Source organism: Dendrobates tinctorius, unplaced genomic scaffold, assembly GCF_039654945.1.
Source record: "Dendrobates tinctorius isolate UK_male_01 unplaced genomic scaffold, ASM3965494v1 ptg000182l, whole genome shotgun sequence".
Taxonomy (NCBI): Eukaryota; Metazoa; Chordata; class Amphibia; order Anura; family Dendrobatidae; genus Dendrobates; species Dendrobates tinctorius.
In genome coordinates, this window is record NW_027361849.1 from 434,928 (window position 1) to 453,850 (window position 18,923).

The 18,923-nt window shown below is 50.7% G+C and overlaps 1 protein-coding gene across 1 annotated transcript in view; it reads right to left on the minus strand.

Annotated features, from left to right (window-relative positions):
- Window positions 1–4,046: 4,046 nt before the first annotated feature.
- Window positions 4,047–18,923, minus strand: part of C1QL2 (complement C1q like 2) — a 43,904-nt gene continuing 29,027 nt past the window's right edge. The window contains exon 2 of the mRNA XM_073551889.1: window positions 4,047–6,949. Within this exon, the coding sequence (XP_073407990.1) occupies window positions 6,770–6,949 (180 nt within the window). The 3' untranslated portion in view covers window positions 4,047–6,769. The remainder of the gene's footprint in view (window positions 6,950–18,923) is intronic.

Sequence of the window (18,923 nt, forward strand, 5' to 3'; positions counted from 1 at the left end):
AGGAGGTAACTCAGGATCAGTAATGTAATGTATGTACACAGTGACTGCACCAGTAGAATAGTGAGTGCAGCTCTGGGGTATAATACAGGCTGTAACTCAGGATCAGTAATGTAATGTATGTACACAGTGACTGCACCAGCAGAATAGTGAGTGCAGCTCTGGGGTATAATACAGGATGTAACTCAGGATCAGTAATGTAATGTATGTACACTGTGACTGCACCAGCAGAATAGTGAGTGCAGCTCTGGAATATAATACAGGATGTAACTCAGGATCAGTAATGTAATGTATGTACACAGTGACTGCACCAGCAGAATAGTGAGTGCAGCTCTGGGGTATAATACAGGAGGTAACTCAGGATGAGTAATGTAATGTATGTACACAGTGACTGCACCAGCAGAATAGTGAGTGCAGCTCTGGAGTATAATACAGGAGGTAACTCAGGATCAGTAATATAATGCATGTACACAGTAACTGCACCAGCAGAATAGTGAGTGCAGCTCTGGAGTATAATACAGGAGGTAACTCAGGATCAGTAATGTAATGTATGTACACAGTAACTGCACCAGCAGAATAGTGAGTGCAGCTCTGGAGTATAATACAGGAGGTAACTCAGGATCAGTAATGTAATGTATGTACACAGTAACTGCACCAGCAGAATAGTGAGTGCAGCTCTGGAGTATAATACAGGATGTAACTCAGGATCAGTAATGTATGTACACAGTGACTGCACCAGCAGAATAGTGAGTGCAGCTCTGGGGTATAATACAGGATGTAACTCAGGATCAGTAATGTAATGTATGTACACAGTGACTGCACCAGCAGTATAGTGAGTGCAGCTCTGGGGTATAATACAGGATGTAACTCAGGATCAGTAATGTAATGTATGTACACAGTGACTGCACCAGCAGAATAGTGAGTGCAGCTCTGGAGTATAATACAGGATGTAACTCAGGATCAGTAATGTATGTACACAGTGACTGCACCAGCAGAATAGTGAGTGCAGCTCTGGGGTATAATACAGGCTGTAACTCAGGATCAGTAATGTAATGTATGTACACAGTGACTGCACCAGCAGAATAGTGAGTGCAGCTCTGGGGTATAATACAGGATGTAACTCAGGATCAGTAATGTAATGTATGTACACTGTGACTGCACCAGCAGAATAGTGAGTGCAGCTCTGGAATATAATACAGGATGTAACTCAGGATCAGTAATGTAATGTATGTACACAGTAACTGCACCAGCAGAATAGTGAGTGCAGCTCTGGGATATAATACAGGATGTAACTCAGGATCAGTAATGTAATGTATGTACACAGTAACTGCACCAGCAGAATAGTGAGTGCAGCTCTGGAGTATAATACAGGAGGTAACTCAGGATCAGTAATGTAATGTATGTACACAGTAACTGCACCAGCAGAATAGTGAGTGCAGCTCTGGAGTATAATACAGGAGGTAACTCAGGATCAGTAATGTAATGTATGTACACAGTGACTGCACCAGTAGAATAGTGAGTGCAGCTCTGGGGTATAATACAGGCTGTAACTCAGGATCAGTAATGTAATGTATGTACACAGTGACTGCACCAGCAGAATAGTGAGTGCAGCTCTGGGGTATAATACAGGATGTAACTCAGGATCAGTAATGTAATGTATGTACACTGTGACTGCACCAGCAGAATAGTGAGTGCAGCTCTGGAATATAATACAGGATGTAACTCAGGATCAGTAATGTAATGTATGTACACAGTGACTGCACCAGCAGAATAGTGAGTGCAGCTCTGGGGTATAATACAGGAGGTAACTCAGGATGAGTAATGTAATGTATGTACACAGTGACTGCACCAGCAGAATAGTGAGTGCAGCTCTGGAGTATAATACAGGAGGTAACTCAGGATCAGTAATATAATGCATGTACACAGTAACTGCACCAGCAGAATAGTGAGTGCAGCTCTGGAGTATAATACAGGAGGTAACTCAGGATCAGTAATGTAATGTATGTACACAGTAACTGCACCAGCAGAATAGTGAGTGCAGCTCTGGAGTATAATACAGGAGGTAACTCAGGATCAGTAATGTAATGTATGTACACAGTAACTGCACCAGCAGAATAGTGAGTGCAGCTCTGGAGTATAATACAGGATGTAACTCAGGATCAGTAATGTATGTACACAGTGACTGCACCAGCAGAATAGTGAGTGCAGCTCTGGGGTATAATACAGGATGTAACTCAGGATCAGTAATGTAATGTATGTACACAGTGACTGCACCAGCAGTATAGTGAGTGCAGCTCTGGGGTATAATACAGGATGTAACTCAGGATCAGTAATGTAATGTATGTACACAGTGACTGCACCAGCAGAATAGTGAGTGCAGCTCTGGAGTATAATACAGGATGTAACTCAGGATCAGTAATGTATGTACACAGTGACTGCACCAGCAGAATAGTGAGTGCAGCTCTGGGGTATAATAAAGGATGTAACTCAGGATCAGTAATGTAATGTATGTACACAGTGACTGCACCAGCAGTATAGTGAGTGCAGCTCTGGGGTATAATACAGGATGTATCTCAGGATCAGTAATGTAATGTATGTACACAGTGACTGCACCAGCAGTATAGTGAGTGCAGCTCTGGGGTATAATACAGGATGTAACTCAGGATCAGTAATGTAATGTATGTACACAGTGACTGCACCAGCAGTATAGTGAGTGCAGCTCTGGGGTATAATACAGGATGTAACTCAGGATCAGTAATGTAATGTATGTACACAGTAACTGCACCAGCAGAATAGTGAGTGCAGCTCTGGAGTATAATACAGGATGTAACTCAGGATCAGTAATGTATGTACACAGTGACTGCACCAGCAGAATAGTGAGTGCAGCTCTGGAGGATAATACAGGAGGTAATTCAGGATCAGTAATGTAATGTATGTACACAGTGACTGCACCAGCAGTATAGTGAGTGCAGCTCTGGGGTATAATACAGGATGTAACTCAGGATCAGTAATGTATGTACACAGTGACTGCACCAGCAGAATAGTGAGTGCAGCTCTGGAGGATAATACAGGATGTATCTCAGGATCAGTAATGTAATGTATGTACACAGTGACTGCACCAGCAGTATAGTGAGTGCAGCTCTGGGGTATAATACAGGATGTAACTCAGGATCAGTAATGTAATGTATGTACACAGTAACTGCACCAGCAGAATAGTGAGTGCAGCTCTGGAGGATAATACAGGATGTAACTCAGGATCAGTAATGTATGTACACAGTGACTGCACCAGCAGAATAGTGAGTGCAGCTCTGGGGTATAATACAGGATGTAACTCAGGATCAGTAATGTAATGTATGTACACAGTGACTGCACCAGCAGAATAGTGAGTGCAGCTCTGGAGTATAATACAGGATGTAACTCAGGATCAGTAATGTATGTACACAGTGACTGCACCAGCAGAATAGTGAGTGCAGCTCTGGGGTATAATACAGGATGTAACTCAGGATCAGTAATGTAATGTATGTACACAGTGACTGCACCAGCAGTATAGTGAGTGCAGCTCTGGGGTATAATACAGGATGTATCTCAGGATCAGTAATGTAATGTATGTACACAGTGACTGCACCAGCAGTATAGTGAGTGCAGCTCTGGGGTATAATACAGGATGTAACTCAGGATCAGTAATGTAATGTATGTACACAGTGACTGCACCAGCAGTATAGTGAGTGCAGCTCTGGGGTATAATACAGGATGTAACTCAGGATCAGTAATGTAATGTATGTACACAGTGACTGCACCAGCAGAATAGTGAGTGCAGCTCTGGAGTATAATACAGGATGTAACTCAGGATCAGTAATGTATGTACACAGTGACTGCACCAGCAGAATAGTGAGTGCAGCTCTGGAGGATAATACAGGAGGTAATTCAGGATCACTACACTGATACAAGGGACTTCAGGGCTTTAAGCCAGGTGCTTTTTGCTGTCCTGCAGTTCGAGGGTCTTCAGTCTCACGTGAACGGAGTAACTTGTCAGGGAATTATAGTCACAATCATTGTCTAAAATCCTTTTTATCTAGTTTGCAGCAGAACAGACAGTGACACGTGGTCTCCAGAGTGATCTCTTGGCAATGTGACTACGTTAAGACTCCTCACAGCCTCTTATATGCTCCCTGCCCGTGTCCTGGATTAATGACAACCAATGTTTATCCTCTGGGAAACAAAATAGCAAAACTATGGACCCCAAAAGAATAAGATGATTTTGACAGAGGGAGCAGCTGTCACCCAGAATGCAGCCATGAAGTTCTTACAAGCCCCAGAGTAAATGGAAACATCGAGAAGGTCCCACACAAAGCTGCAGGCGTGACCTTCACAAGTCCTTGAGAGCCAAGCAGTGTAATATGGGCGCTCATCTTCTCTCCGGATGATGGACTCTTTTGACTACAGGGTTAGAGGATGAGCAGCCGTCATGAGACCCCCACCAGCAGCCGTCATGAGACCCCCACCAGCAGCCGTCATGAGACCCCCACCAGATGTTCCATATCCCTATAGAAGGAGGTGATGATTGATGGGTTTATTATACACACAGTCACACAGTTTATGGATCCATGTCGGGTACACATGTCATCTCTAGGTCAGTGTGGTTAGGTAACCGTAGATTGGAACAATGCAAACTCTAATGTTACCTGTGGATCATGACAGTCTCGTATGTTACCTACAGTTGCGGGTGTCACCCATATTGTGTGAGGTGCTGAGTGTCACCTGTATCGGGGGAGGTGCCGAGTGTCAGCCATATCGTGGGAGGTGCCGAGTGTCACCCATATCGGGGAAGGTGCCGAGTGTCACCCATATCGGGGAAGGTGCCGAGTGTCACCTGTATCGGAGAAGGTGCCGAGTGTCACCCATATTGTGTGAGGTGCTGAGTGTCACCCGTATCGGGGAAGGTGCCGAGTGTCACCCATATTGTGTGAGATGCCGAGTGTCACCCGTATCGGGGAAGGTGCCGAGTGTCACCCATATTGTGTGAGGTGCCGAGTGTCACCTGTATCGGAGAAGGTGCCGAGTGTCACCCATATCGGAGAAGGTGCCGAGTGTCACCCATATTGTGTGAGGTGCCGAGTGTCACCCGTATCGGGGGAGGTGCCGAGTGTCACCCATATTGTGTGAGGTGCCGAGTGTCACCCATATTGTGTGAGGTGCCGAGTGTCACCCATATTGTGTGAGGTGCCGAGTGTCACCCATATCGGGGGAGGTGCCGAGTGTCACCCATATTGTGTGAGGTGCCGAGTGTCACCCATATTGTGTGAGGTGCCGAGTGTCACCCATATTGTGTGAGGTGCCGAGTGTCACCCATATTGTGTGAGGTGCCGAGTGTCACCCATATTGTGTGAGGTGCCGAGTGTCACCCATATCGGGGGAGGTGCCGAGTGTCACCCATATCGGGGGAGGTGCCGAGTGTCACCCATATCGGGGGAGGTGCCGAGTGTCACCCATATTGTGTGAGGTGCCGAGTGTCACCTGTATCGGAGAAGGTGCCGAGTGTCACCCATATCGGAGAAGGTGCCGAGTGTCACCCGTATCGGGGGAGGTGCCGAGTGTCACCCGTATCGGGGGAGGTGCCGAGTGTCACCCATATCGGGGGAGGTGCCGAGTGTCACCCATATTGTGTGAGGTGCCGAGTGTCACCCATATTGTGTGAGGTGCCGAGTGTCACCCATATTGTGTGAGGTGCCGAGTGTCACCTGTATCGGAGAAGGTGCCGAGTGTCACCCATATCGGGGAATTTGCCGAGTGTCACCCATATCGGGGGAGGTGCCGAGTGTCACCCATATCTGGGGAGGTGCCGAGTGTCACCCATATCGGAGAAGGTGCCGAGTGTCACCCATATCGGAGAAGGTGCCGAGTGTCACCTGTATCGGAGGTGCCGAGTGTCACCCATATCGGGGGGTGGTTGCGGACTGCCACTGATATCGAAGGAGGTGCACAGCATCACCCTTATCGGTGGAAGTGGAAGCGTCACCTATAATGAGGAAAGTAGCGAATTTCACCCATATTGGGGAAGGTGCAGAACATCACCCATATCGGAGGAAGTGCTAAGTGTCACCCATATCGGGGGGAAGTGGCGAGTGTCACCAATAATGGAGGGAAGTGGCAAGTGTCACTCGTATCGGGGGGAGGTGCCGAGTGTCAGCTGTATCGGGGGTAGTAGCGAGTGTCACTCGTATCGGGGAAGGTGCCGAGTGTCACCTGTATCGGGGGAGGTAGCGAGTGTCACCCATATTGGGGGAGGTGCCGAGTGCCAGCTGTTGTCAGCATTTGTCATGTGTACAATGTCCATGGATCGTGGTGTCACTCGTATCGGGGGAGGTGCTGAGTGTCACTCGTATCGGGGGAGGTGCTGAGTGTCACTCGTATCGGAGGAGGTGCCGAGTGTCACCTGTACCTGGGGAGGTAGCAAGTGTCACCCATATCGGTGGAGGTAGCGAGTGTCACTTGTACCGGGGGAGGTAGCGAGTGTCACCTGTATCGGGGGGAAGTGCCGAGTGCCAGGTGTTGTCAGCATTGGTCACGTGTACAATGTCCATGGATCGTGGTGTCACAAGTTCTTCACCAGAGATCCTCTGAGTTCTAGGCTTCATGTGCGGCGGATGAGGGTCGTTGTGGAGGATGGATGTGATGCACTTCTGTTGTACATGGAGCTCTGTATAGGTCACACGTGCGCAGTCACTGCCGGCAGCGGAGGATTCCTTCCTGTGGATTTGGGGCGGTCGACATCCTAATCGGGGTAGAGGATGAATCCGGAGAAGGTGCTGTACTTGTTGTTGTTCCCACCATGTGCCTTCCCGCCGTCCAGCTTCACGTAGATCTCGTCGCCGGAGTCCAGGTGCAGCACCACGCTGTTACTGGCGTAGTCATAGTTCTGATCCGCGTCCTGGGCGATGGCGCTGGCCCGGACCTGAGGAGAAAGGAAGCAAGGTAACTATCAGGGTCTGATATCAACCCCCAATATAGCAGCAAGTTATAAGCACACTGGATTAACCCCGTATATGACAGCGATAAAATAACTGCCACCATGCAGTGTGGACGCACCGCGCTGATCCGGCTCGTGCCTCAGGATTGCTGCGGCCATAACTCCCCACCGTCCTCCGCAGGCCCACATCACTCCCCCCCAAGGCCTATACCACTCCCACCGCTCTACCAAAGGCCCAAATCACTCCCATCGCCCCCCCCACAGGCCCACATTACTACCACCGCCCCCCGCAGGCTCATATCACTCCAACCACCCCCCCGCAGGCCCACATCACTTCCACCCCCCCACAGGCCCACATCACTCCCACCACTTCTCACAGGCCCACATCACTCCCTCCCCCCCACAGGCCCACCTCTCCCCCAATGCCCCCCCACAGGCACACATCACTCCCACCGCCCCCGCAGGCCCATATCACTCCCACCCCCCCTGGAGGAACACAACCCATCACTTCCACATACCCCACCTCCGCAAGCCCACATCACCCCCATTGCCCCCCACAGGCCCACATAAATAAACTGGAGCAGTGGGCAGCAACTAACAGAATGGTTTTTAACAGGGAAAAATGCAAAGTACTACATCTGGGCAATAAAAATGAAAAAAGCATATACAGAATGGGAGGAATAGGGCTAAGCAACAGCACATGTGAAAAAGACTTGGGTATACTAATAGATCACAGACTGAATATGAGTCAACAGTGTGATGCAGCAGCAAAAAAGGCAAATGCAATTCTAGGCTGTATTAACAGAAGCATACAGTCTAGATCACGTGAAGTCATTATTTCCCTCTACTCCTCTCTGGTCAGACCTCATCTGGAATATTGTGTCCAGTTTTGGGCACCACATTTTAAAAAAGACATTGAAAAACTGGAGCAAGATCAGAAAAGAGCGACCAGAATGGTGACCAGTCTGCAAACCCTGTCTTATGAGGAACGGCTACAGGATCTGGGAATGTTTAGCTTGCAGAAGAGAAGACTGAGATGAGACTTAATAGCTGTCTACAAATATCTCAAGGGCTGTCACATTGTAGAAGGATCATCTTTATTCTCATTTGCACAAGGAAAGACTAGAAGCAATGGGATGAAACTGAAAGGGAGGAGACACAGATTAGATATTAGAAACTAATTTTCAGCAGTGAGGGTGATCAATGAGTGGAACAGGCGGCCATGAGAGGTGGTGAGTTCTCCTTCAATGGAAGTCTTCAAACACAGGCTGGACAGACATCTGTCTGGGATGATTTAGTGAATCCTGCTTTGAGCAGAGGGTTGGACCAGATGACCCAAGAGGTCCCTTCCAACTCTACGATTCTATGACATCACTCCCACAGGCCCACATCACTCCCACCCTCCCCGCATACCCACATCACTCCCACCGCCCCACCACAGGTCCACATCACTCCCACCGCCCCCCACAGGCCCACATCACTCCCACTGCCCATAGGCCCAAAATCACTCCCAACGCTCTCGTAGGCCCACATCACTCCCACCTCTCCTCACAGGCCCACATCACTCCCACCCCTCCCCCCCGCAGGCCCACATTACTCCCACACCCCCCGCAGGCCCATATCACTCCCACCACCCCCCTGCAGGCCCACATCACTCCCACCGCCCCCCCGCAGGCCCACATCACTCACATCACCTCCCGCAGGCCAACATCACTTCCACTACCACTCCCACTGACCCCCACATCACTCCCACTGGGCCACATCTCTCCCACCACCCCTCACAGGCCCACATCACTACCACCACCACCCCCGCAGGCCCACATCACTGCCACCACCACTCCCACAGGCCCACATCTCTCCCACCACCCCTCGCAGACCCATATCACTCCCACCGCCCCCCGCAGGCCCACATCACTCCCACCGCCCTTCCACAGGCCCACATCACACCCCCCCCGCAGGCCCACATCACTCCCACCGCCCCTCGAAGTCCCACATCACTCCCACTGCTCCCAACAGGCCCACATCACTCCCACCCCCCGCAGACCCACATCACTCCCACTGCCCGCAGGCCCACATCACTCCCACCACTCCCCACAGGCCCACATCACTCCCACCGCTCCCCACAGGCCCACATCACTCCCACCCACCCGCAGGCCCACACCACTCCCACACCCTCGCAGCCCCACATCACTTCCACTGCCCCCCACACAGGCCCACATCACACCTCCCTCCCCCCACGCCGCATGCCCACATCACTTCCACCACCCTCTGCAGTGAGTAATTGGTGATGTATAATCTCTATAATGCTCTGTGCACAGAATTCTGTTCTTCAAGAGATCAATTATCTCCGTTTATTTGTCCGTCACTCAAACCCCCACAGATCAAGCCAGAAGTCTCTGCAGCAGCGTCCAGTCCCTAAACACAAGTTCACACATCTGAGCCATGGCTAACAACCACAGAAATGTGACTGCCCACGACTGCGCCGTGGCTGCCCACCACTGAGCCATGATTGCCCACTGCAGAACTGTGAGTGCTCACCGACCCGTGGCTGCCCACCACTGAGCCATGGCTACCCACCACAGAATTGTGACTGCTCACCACTGAGCTGTGACTGCCCATCGCAAAACCATGACTGCCCACCGCAGAACTGTGACTGCACTCCACTGAGCCATGGCTGCCCACCACTGAGCCATGGCTGCCCACCGCAGAACTGTGAATGCCCTCCACTGAACTGTGGCTGCCCACCACTGAGCCATGGCTGCCCACCGCAGAACTGTGACTGCTCACCACTGAGCCATGGCTGACAACCACAGAAATGTGACTGTCCACCACTAAGCCGTGGCTGCCCACTGCAGAACTGTGATTGCCCACCATTAACCGTAGCTGCCCAACACACAGAACTGTGACTGTCCACCACTAAGCCATGGCTGCCCACCACAGAACGGTGACTGCTCACCATTGCGCCGTGGCTGCCCAACACACAGAACTGTGACTGCCCACCACTAAGCCATGGCTGCCCACCACAGAACGGTGACTGCTCACCATTGCGCCGTGGCTGCCCAACACACAGAATTGTGACTGCGCACCACTGAGCTGTGACTGCCCATTGCAAAACCATGACTGCCCACCTCAGAACTGTGACTGTTCACCACTGAGTCGTGGCTGCCCACTGGAGAACCATGACTGCCCACCACAGAACCGTGACTGCCCACCACAGAATCATGACTGCCTACCAATGAGCCGTGGCTGCCCACTGGAGAATCATGACTGCCCACCACTGAGCCATGGCAGCCCACCACAGAACCATGATTGCCCACAACTGAGCCGAACTGGGACTAAAAAGCAGCCCTGACATATAGAGTCCACCAGGGCGCATACAAAGTTTTCTTCCCCAATTCCACAAATAAAGTGCCACATGTGCCCTGGCATCATTTTCAGTGTCACATGGCTGTCCCCTCTAATAAAGGGCATGTCCGGCATCCCTGAGCTCTGAGTTGTGAGGTGGCCGGTGCTCATGTCGCCGTCTCGGCAATGTGCACATTTGGTGGGTACCTGCCTGTTGTCCTGTTTGCCCACCGATAAGGACACATGACCACCACCAGCGCTGCTCACCTCGGAGAGCCCTATTACACTGTGTTCACACATTGCAGTGCTTTTGCCACAATATCTGAACACTGAGGCAGGACAATGAGGCAAAAAAACAAAAAAAAGTTTGGAGCGGTCACAGGCAGCCATCACCTAGGCCGTGGTTCTCAAGTGCTCGGTGCAGGGAGGCCATAATGCCCAGCATAGCACATGGTGAATCCCGCTATACAGAGGATGCATGGACGAGAAGCAGAGAGGGACTGCATGCAGAAACGTCAGAAGTGACCCCCACAACATGACCAGCAGTGAGCGCAGACCCTAAACACAAGCTCATCACGAGCCCTATACGTGTATGTGCATAGGACGCCACCGACAGCTGACTGCACCGCGGCACGTCTACAATTCCTTCACAAAACCTTTTTTCCTTGTAGAAACTTCTTGATCTGGATGCGTCTGATGATACAAGGCTTTTTACTAACCGCAGCCATGGAAAGCCTGGAGGCTGCGCGCTGCCCGCGGCTCGCTCACACAACATTTATGGATAGAGGGAGAGCGTTAGAGCCTGCGGGGGGGCCGTACAGCGCTGAACATGCCGACATCATGGAGCAGATATCAGGTCACTGCAGGCAAAGCCAATCTGACCTCATGCCGTAGCTGGACAATCCTCCATGGAATGCCGTTGGGATAACGCTTGTTATTACTATTTACTGCTGTTTGATAGTGATGAGTAATAGTGTTATATTGCCACTAAAGCATTGATAAAAAACAAACAAACCTGGAAGTTCCTGTTCACACTATTCATTTCACACCCAGAAATGATTAAAGTCACAATAAGCAGAGATTTAATGACTGATAACAACTGGTATCACTCTAGTTTCATGACATCTGACCATTAGTCCAGCTGAAGCAACAACAATCTCAGATACAATTTCAAAGTAACAAGGAAAAGAATGGAGAAGATTGTAGAAGGTTCTTCAACCACTGAACAACAGAAAACCCAAGTGAACCTGAAGTCAGGAGACTGTGAAGATCAAACAAGGGCGTACCAGCTAAGTGTCTATCCCGCATTATCCAAACACTGCCTGAGCCAGAGCCGCAGTCATGGGATGGGAGGCAGCACCTACCTGTCCATGAGAACCTGAAGTCAGGAGACTGTGAAGATCAAACAAGGGTGTACCAGCTAAGGGTCTATCCTGCTTTATCCAAACACTGCCTGAGCCAGAGCCTCAGTCATGGGATGGGAGGCAGCACCTACCTGTCCATGAGAACCTGAAGTCAGGAGACTGTGAAGATCAAACAAGGGTGTACCAGCTAAGGGTCTATCCTGCTTTATCCAAACACTGCCTGAGTCAGAGCCGCAGTCATGGGATGGGAGGCAGCACCTACCTGTCCATGAGAACCTGAAGTCAGGAGACTGTGAAGATCAAACAAGGGTGTACCAGCTAAGGGTCTATCCTGCTTTATCCAAACACTGCCTGAGCCAGAGCCTCAGTCATGGGATGGGAGGCAGCACCTACCTGTCCATGAGAACCTGAAGTCAGGAGACTGTGAAGATAAAACAAGGGTGTACCAGCTAAGGGTCTATCCCGCATTATCCAAACACTGCCTGAGCCAGAGCCGCAGTCATGGGATGGGAGGCAGCACCTACCTGTCCATGAGAACCTGAAGTCAGGAGACTGTGAAGATCAAACAAGGGTGTACCAGCTAAGTGTCTATCCCGCGTTATCCAAACACTGCCTGAGTCAGAGCCGCAGTCATGGGATGGGAGGCAGCACCTACCTGTCCATGAGAACCTGAAGTCAGGAGACTGTGAAGATCAAACAAGGGTGTACCAGCTAAGTGTCTATCCCGCATTATCCAAACACTGCCTGAGCCAGAGCCGCAGTCATGGGATGGGAGGCAGCACCTACCTGTCCATGAGAACCTGAAGTCAGGAGACTGTGAAGATCAAACAAGGGTGTACCAGCTAAGGGTCTATCCTGCTTTATCCAAACACTGCCTGAGCCAGAGCCTCAGTCATGGGATGGGAGGCAGCACCTACCTGTCCATGAGGACCGGAAGTCAGGAGACTGTGAAGATAAAACAAGGGTGTACCAGCTAAGGGTCTATCCTGCATTATCCAAACACTGCCAGAGCCGCAGTCATGGGATGGGAGGCAGCACCTACCTGTCCATGAGAACCTGAAGTCAGGAGACTGTGAAGATCAAACAAGGGTGTACCAGCTAAGTGTCTATCCCGCGTTATCCAAACACTGCCTGAGTCAGAGCCGCAGTCATGGGATGGGAGGCAGCACCGACCTGTCCATGAGAACCTGAAGTCAGGAGACTGTGAAGATCAAACAAGGGTGTACCAGCTAAGTGTCTATCCCGCGTTATCCAAACACTGCCTGAGTCAGAGCCGCAGTCATGGGATGGGAGGCAGCACCGACCTGTCCATGAGAACCTGAAGTCAGGAGACTGTGAAGATCAAACAAGGGTGTACCAGCTAAGTGTCTATCCCGCATTATCCAAACACTGCCTGAGCCAGAGCCGCAGTCATGGGATGGGAGGCAGCACCTACCTGTCCATGAGAACCTGAAGTCAGGAGACTGTGAAGATCAAACAAGGGTGTACCAGCTAAGTGTCTATCCCGCGTTATCCAAACACTGCCTGAGTCAGAGCCGCAGTCATGGGATGGGAGGCAGCACCGACCTGTCCATGAGAACCTGAAGTCAGGAGACTGTGAAGATCAAACAAGGGTGTACCAGCTAAGGGTCCATCCTGCTTTATCCAAACACTGCCTGAGCCAGAGACGCAGTCATGGAATGGGAGGCAGCAACTGCCTGTCCATAAAAACCTGAAGTGGATGTATGTTGCTAATGAAGAAATGAAGTCCCTTCATCAACTTCAAACTTGGAAACTCATCAAGGCACCACAAGGCAAGAAAGCCATCAAATGTAAATTGGGTTGAAAGACCAAATGTGGCTCTGAGGGCAAGGTTCACAGATTTACAGCAAAATTAGCTGCAAAACGATATTCTGTCTAGAAATTGCATTGACTGTAAGTGAGGTCGCAGAGCAGAGGCTGCACACAATATCATATTTTATCACAAGAGCATAGTTTGGTGTTTTCCTTCCTAGCTTTCCATAGTTTTTTCTGCATTTATCTGTACAGTTTATTCCCATCCCCTCCATGTATAAAGCTACCTGGTGTTCTCTAGTGAGATGTCTACAGGCCTTGAACAGCCGTTTGAGGGTTGTGACAGAGTCACTGGTGAAGTGATGGAGGGGAGATACGTGCCACTGCGCATGATCACGTCAGTGATATGAAACCAGATTACTTTCCTCTAGCACACTATATAATGGGCTGGTTTTAGTGGACATTCATAGAGCAGGAGAGAGAATGTCCACATATCTCCTCCTGCAGAGCTGCCAGGATCTGTGTGATGTCAGAATCATGTGATCAGTCAGGGCTTAAATGGCTGACGGGCAGAGCTTCCAGTGTTCAGTGGTTCCTGGAGAGACAGGACTTCAGGGACTAACCGAACCCTGCACATTGCTGACTGTTAGCGGGCTGATCCCTCTAGGAAAAGGACTGTGTTTCTTTCTTTTGTTTCTTTTTTCTGTTTTGCCCAGACGGCCGTGTTTACTTTTAATAAACCAAGCATTTCCTTAAGAGACGGTGTTCCAGATATACCTGTTAGGAGTCAGATTTCTGCCTTGACTATGCAGGAATCTAGACCCTCACATTCGGCAGTCTCCTGCTCTTTGTCCACTGCAGAAGAGTTTGCAGAGGGGATTGCTTTGCAGCAACTCTCTCCGGAGGCTAAGTCCTTCATTCCGTTCTCTGAGCATGCTCCTGGGACGATCTCCCATTGGAGCTCAGGAGTCAGGTGCTCAGGTCCTGCTCCTAATTCCATTGGTTCTGCTCGGGGTTCTGGAGACTTCCGGAAGGTCCTGTTCACTATAGAAAGTGTGCATGGCTGTTCCGCCATGCGCTAGTATAGTCTTAGTTGCTGCTGTGTGTATGGTGATGGATGCATGATCTGGTGAATGACTCATTGGAAACCCCTACCCTCTAATAATACGCATGTGTGAGGGAATGTGCTCTAGCCAGTAATTGCGCCTGCGCCAGCGCGCCTTGCTCCACAGCAACACCTGCTAGCGCCTGTCACCGTGCCTGTGTTTTTAGCGGTGCCTCTCTGCGGCATCTTCCTCGCCGCGCTGCAGTTGCAGCCTATTAGTGCGTCCGCGGTTGCGACGCTTCGCACACAAGTACTACGGTAGGTCCTTCGGAGATAGTGCCTGTATATTTAACTACTCCGGTGACTAACTACCGCGTGTGTACCGCTGAGTCTCTGTGCTGCTATCAGGCTCAGCGTTACTTTACTCATTATTGGTTATAGCAGCTCTGTGCCTACAACAGAGACTGCTTGTTCCACCTGGGTGATATTGAACCCTGTGCACATTTCCGCCATAGTGCTCTGCTACCCTCTAGCAGCGGTTCTACATCTACCGCACGGTGGACCCCGAGTGGCGACGGCACTTTATTTTTTCTTATTTAGTGCCTTCCGCCACTCCAAACATAATACTAGCGCCAGGGTCTGGCTAGAGATGGCAGAACAGCAGCAACTCCTGCAGTGTGTGCGGCAGCTCGAGGCTCGCTTGGCTACCCTTGAGAGGGCTCTCGCAGCTGCACAAGCCACTGATGCTGCTGTACAGGCACTCACAGATGCGGTAGGGCGTATGTCCATGTCCGCCCTTGCGCCGACAGTTACCCGCCTCCCATTGCCCGATACTCTGGGGATGGCGCCTTCTGCAGGGGTTTTATCAGCCAGTGTTTAATCCACCTGGAGCTGCTGGCTGCGCAGTTCCCTACAGAGCGGGCTAAGGTGGCTTTTATTATTTCCCTGTCGGGCAAGGCGTTGGAATGAGCTACGACTTTATGGGAGCGTGGTGACCCTGAGATTCGGACCGCTGCTCACTTGCTAGCAGCCATCAAGCAAGTCTTTCTCGGTCCACGGGTCACCCATGAAACCTCACAACAATTGCTTGCCTTGTCCCAGGGATCCCTCTCTGTTAGCCAGTACGCCGTCCGTTTTCGGACACTGGAGTCCGAGTTGGAATGGTCCGATAAGGCCCTTATTGCCGTTTTTTGGAGAGGTTTGGCGGAGCATGTGAAGTATGCTCTCTCTACCAGAGCGATCCCTACCACTCTGGAGAAGTTGATTTCCATCTCCACTCGCATTGACCTCCGCTTTTCGGAGCGAGGTTTGGAGCGTGCTCACTCCAAGCGGAGAGGTACTCCGGCTCCCCACTTTTTTGAGCCTCTGGAGTTGCCCGAGCCAGAGGTTCTACCCCTAGAGCCCATGGAGGTGTCTCGCGCCATTTTTGAGACACGCCCGGCTCAAGTGTCCACGTGCGGTTGTCAACATCTACACGCTGCTTCCCAGGAAGACAGCACCCTGCAGTGGTCTGACTGTGAGTCGGTCGGCGAGACTTTTGTCCCTCCTTGCTTGCGGCCTAAGATTCTCGCGTAAGTACACGCGTCCAATGCGGACGGCCATCGTGGCTATATGCAGACCACGAAGTCTCTAGCCGGATCGTATTGGTGGCTGCACAGGGCTCGGGACGTGAAAAAGTTTATTCGGGCATGCACCTCATGTGCGCGGGAACGTCTTCCCAGACGGAGTGTGGCAACGGCCGTCGATACACGACGGCGTTCGCCTGAGACTCCCGCTCCCATTATCTCCTGGGTATCCCTTCTGAAACCTGGCGACCTGGCCTCCACTGGTGCCCTCCGTGTGTCTCGGTTTTCCGTTTCACCTACCAGGACATCAGGCTCGCCTTTGGACGAGTCTAAGGCCTGTGCCACTGTGGGGCACAGGCTGGTGGATCGGAGGGTTCAGGGAGGGGGGGGCCCTAGGAGGGGGGGTAATGTTAGGAGTCAGATTTCTGCCTTGACTATGCAGGAATCTAGACCCTCACATTCGGCAGTCTCCTGCTCTTTGTCCACTGCAGAAGAGACTGCAGAGGGGATTGCTTTGCAGCAACTCTCTCCGGAGGCTTAGTCCTTCATTCCGTTCTCTGAGCATGCTCCTGGGACGATCTCCCATTGGAGCTCAGGAGTCAGGTGCTCAGGTCCTGCTCCTAATTCCATTGGTTCTGCTCGGGGTTCTGGAGACTTCTGGAAGGTCCCGTTCGCTATAAAAAGTGCGCATGGCTGTTCCGCCATGCGCTAGTATAGTCTTACTTGCTGCTGTATGTTTGTTGATGGATGCATGATCTAGTGAATGACTCATTGGAAACCCCTACCCTCTGATAATACGCATGTGTGAGGGAATGTGCTCTAGCCAGTAATTGCGCCTGTGCCAGCGCGCCTTGCTCCACAGCAACACCTGCTAGCGCCTGTCACCGTGCCTGTGTTTTTAGCGGTGCCTCTCGGCGGCATCTTCCTCGCCGCGTGGCAGTTGCAGCCTATTAGTGCGTCCGCGGTTGCGACTCTTCGCACACAAGTACTACGGTAGGTCCTTCGGAGATAGTGCCTGTATATTTAACTACTCTGATGACTAACTACCGCGTGTGTACCGCTGAGTCTCTGTGCTGCTAACAGGCTCAGCGTTACTTTACTCATTATTGGTTATAGCAGCTCTGTGCCTACAACAGAGACTGCTTGTTCCACCTGGGTGATATTGAACCCTGTGCACATTTCCGCCATAGTGCTCTGCTACCCTCTAGCAGCGGTTCTACATCTACCGCACGGTGGACCCCGAGTGGCGACGGCACTTTATTTATATTTTTTTTATTTAGTGCCTTCTGCTACTCCTAACAATACCTCTGTGTCCACACGAGTGAGGCGCTCTACCATAGGTGGTGGAGAATGCGGGCAGTTTCCCAGTGAACACGTGTGATGGCCACAAGCCAGCGCCGATGTCAGGCAAGATGGAGGACCTAATCAAACATTTGTTACAAGCCCAGCAGCAACAACAGCTACATCAACAGCAATTCCAACAGCAGCAGATGGCGCAGCAAGAGACCAATAAGATGCTTGTACAACAAATGTAGCAGCAGCATCAGTAAAACCAGCAGATTGACTTACTGGCAGAGGCGGTTCGTGGCAGCCCCTCCTCCGACTATGCCAAGATAAAGACTGATATTTTGGCACATACAGGAGTGACTATGTCAGCCAGAGCACAAAGGGTTCACCACTGGACGTACTATGGGGACAAACCACGTCGATCCCAAATTTTCGACTTACTACACCTGGTGCAAAAATGACTGCAGCCAGAATCCTCCACCCCAGCCCAGATGGTCGAGCGAGTTATCATGGACTGTTTTGTGCACTCCCTTCCTAGGCCAGTGCAGACCTGGATTGCCCAGGGAGATCCCAAAATGCAGATGAAATGGTGGGCCCTGGTGGAATGGTTCCAGGTGGTAGACAGGTCCCTAAGGAAGCCCCAGTACACCCTCATACTGGGGTACTCAGCCAGAACCTGAGCCCCAAAAGAGGGGTAGTAAGGCCACCACTGGGGGAAGTCCTAGATCCCAAGGGGTCACTGAGGGGTTGTAAACCTTCTTTAGAGGGAGAGATTCCTTGTCAGGTGGGATCACTGGGGTTTATGGCAAACACAAGCTCTTTTTCGGATGTCAGGAAAAATGTTGCAGTCTTGGTAAGTTTAACTGAAACACAAGACATAGATGAACCGCACTCCCAGAGGTCGCAGCTTTAAACCACTCACATGCCACCAGCAGCACCTGCGAATGTGATTGAGTTATTGGAAGTTCACGTCATCAATGACATGGAAGCATTGATTTATCAGAAAATGCCTTACAATTTGACAATTGCAGAAAAGCAGGCTTTAACTGAAATTAGAGGGTGGGTGACAAAGGTGGAAATACGGCTTTATTGCCAAAATCGCAGAAGCGGAGAGACAACTAACGGATACAACTATCTATCTAAAATTATGACAAGACTCAACTAACAAGTTCAAAAACGAGTCACATTCTTTCCTAAGAAAATATGTAGAATTGGGCATTATTACTAAGAAACAAGCTGAGTCCCCCCAAAACCCCCACTGGTACTATATTCCCAAAATATGTAAATCCAGATTCCACCCCCCCCGGCCTCCCTATTGTATGTGGAATAGGTTACTGAACCTTTATCTCAATACTTGGACTGGCTGCTCCACCCATTGCTGCAAGATATTATTCATATGGTAAAGACACCACAAAGTTTTTTAAATCTATAGGATATTTTTCCGGGCAGGAGGAGGGCTTCTCCTTAGTCTCCATGGACGTGGAGAGATTTATACTAGGATCCCACGAACAATGGGGTGGAGGCGTCAGGGAGGTTCAGATTTTACAAATGTTGTATGTGAAGGGATAAGTTACATTTTA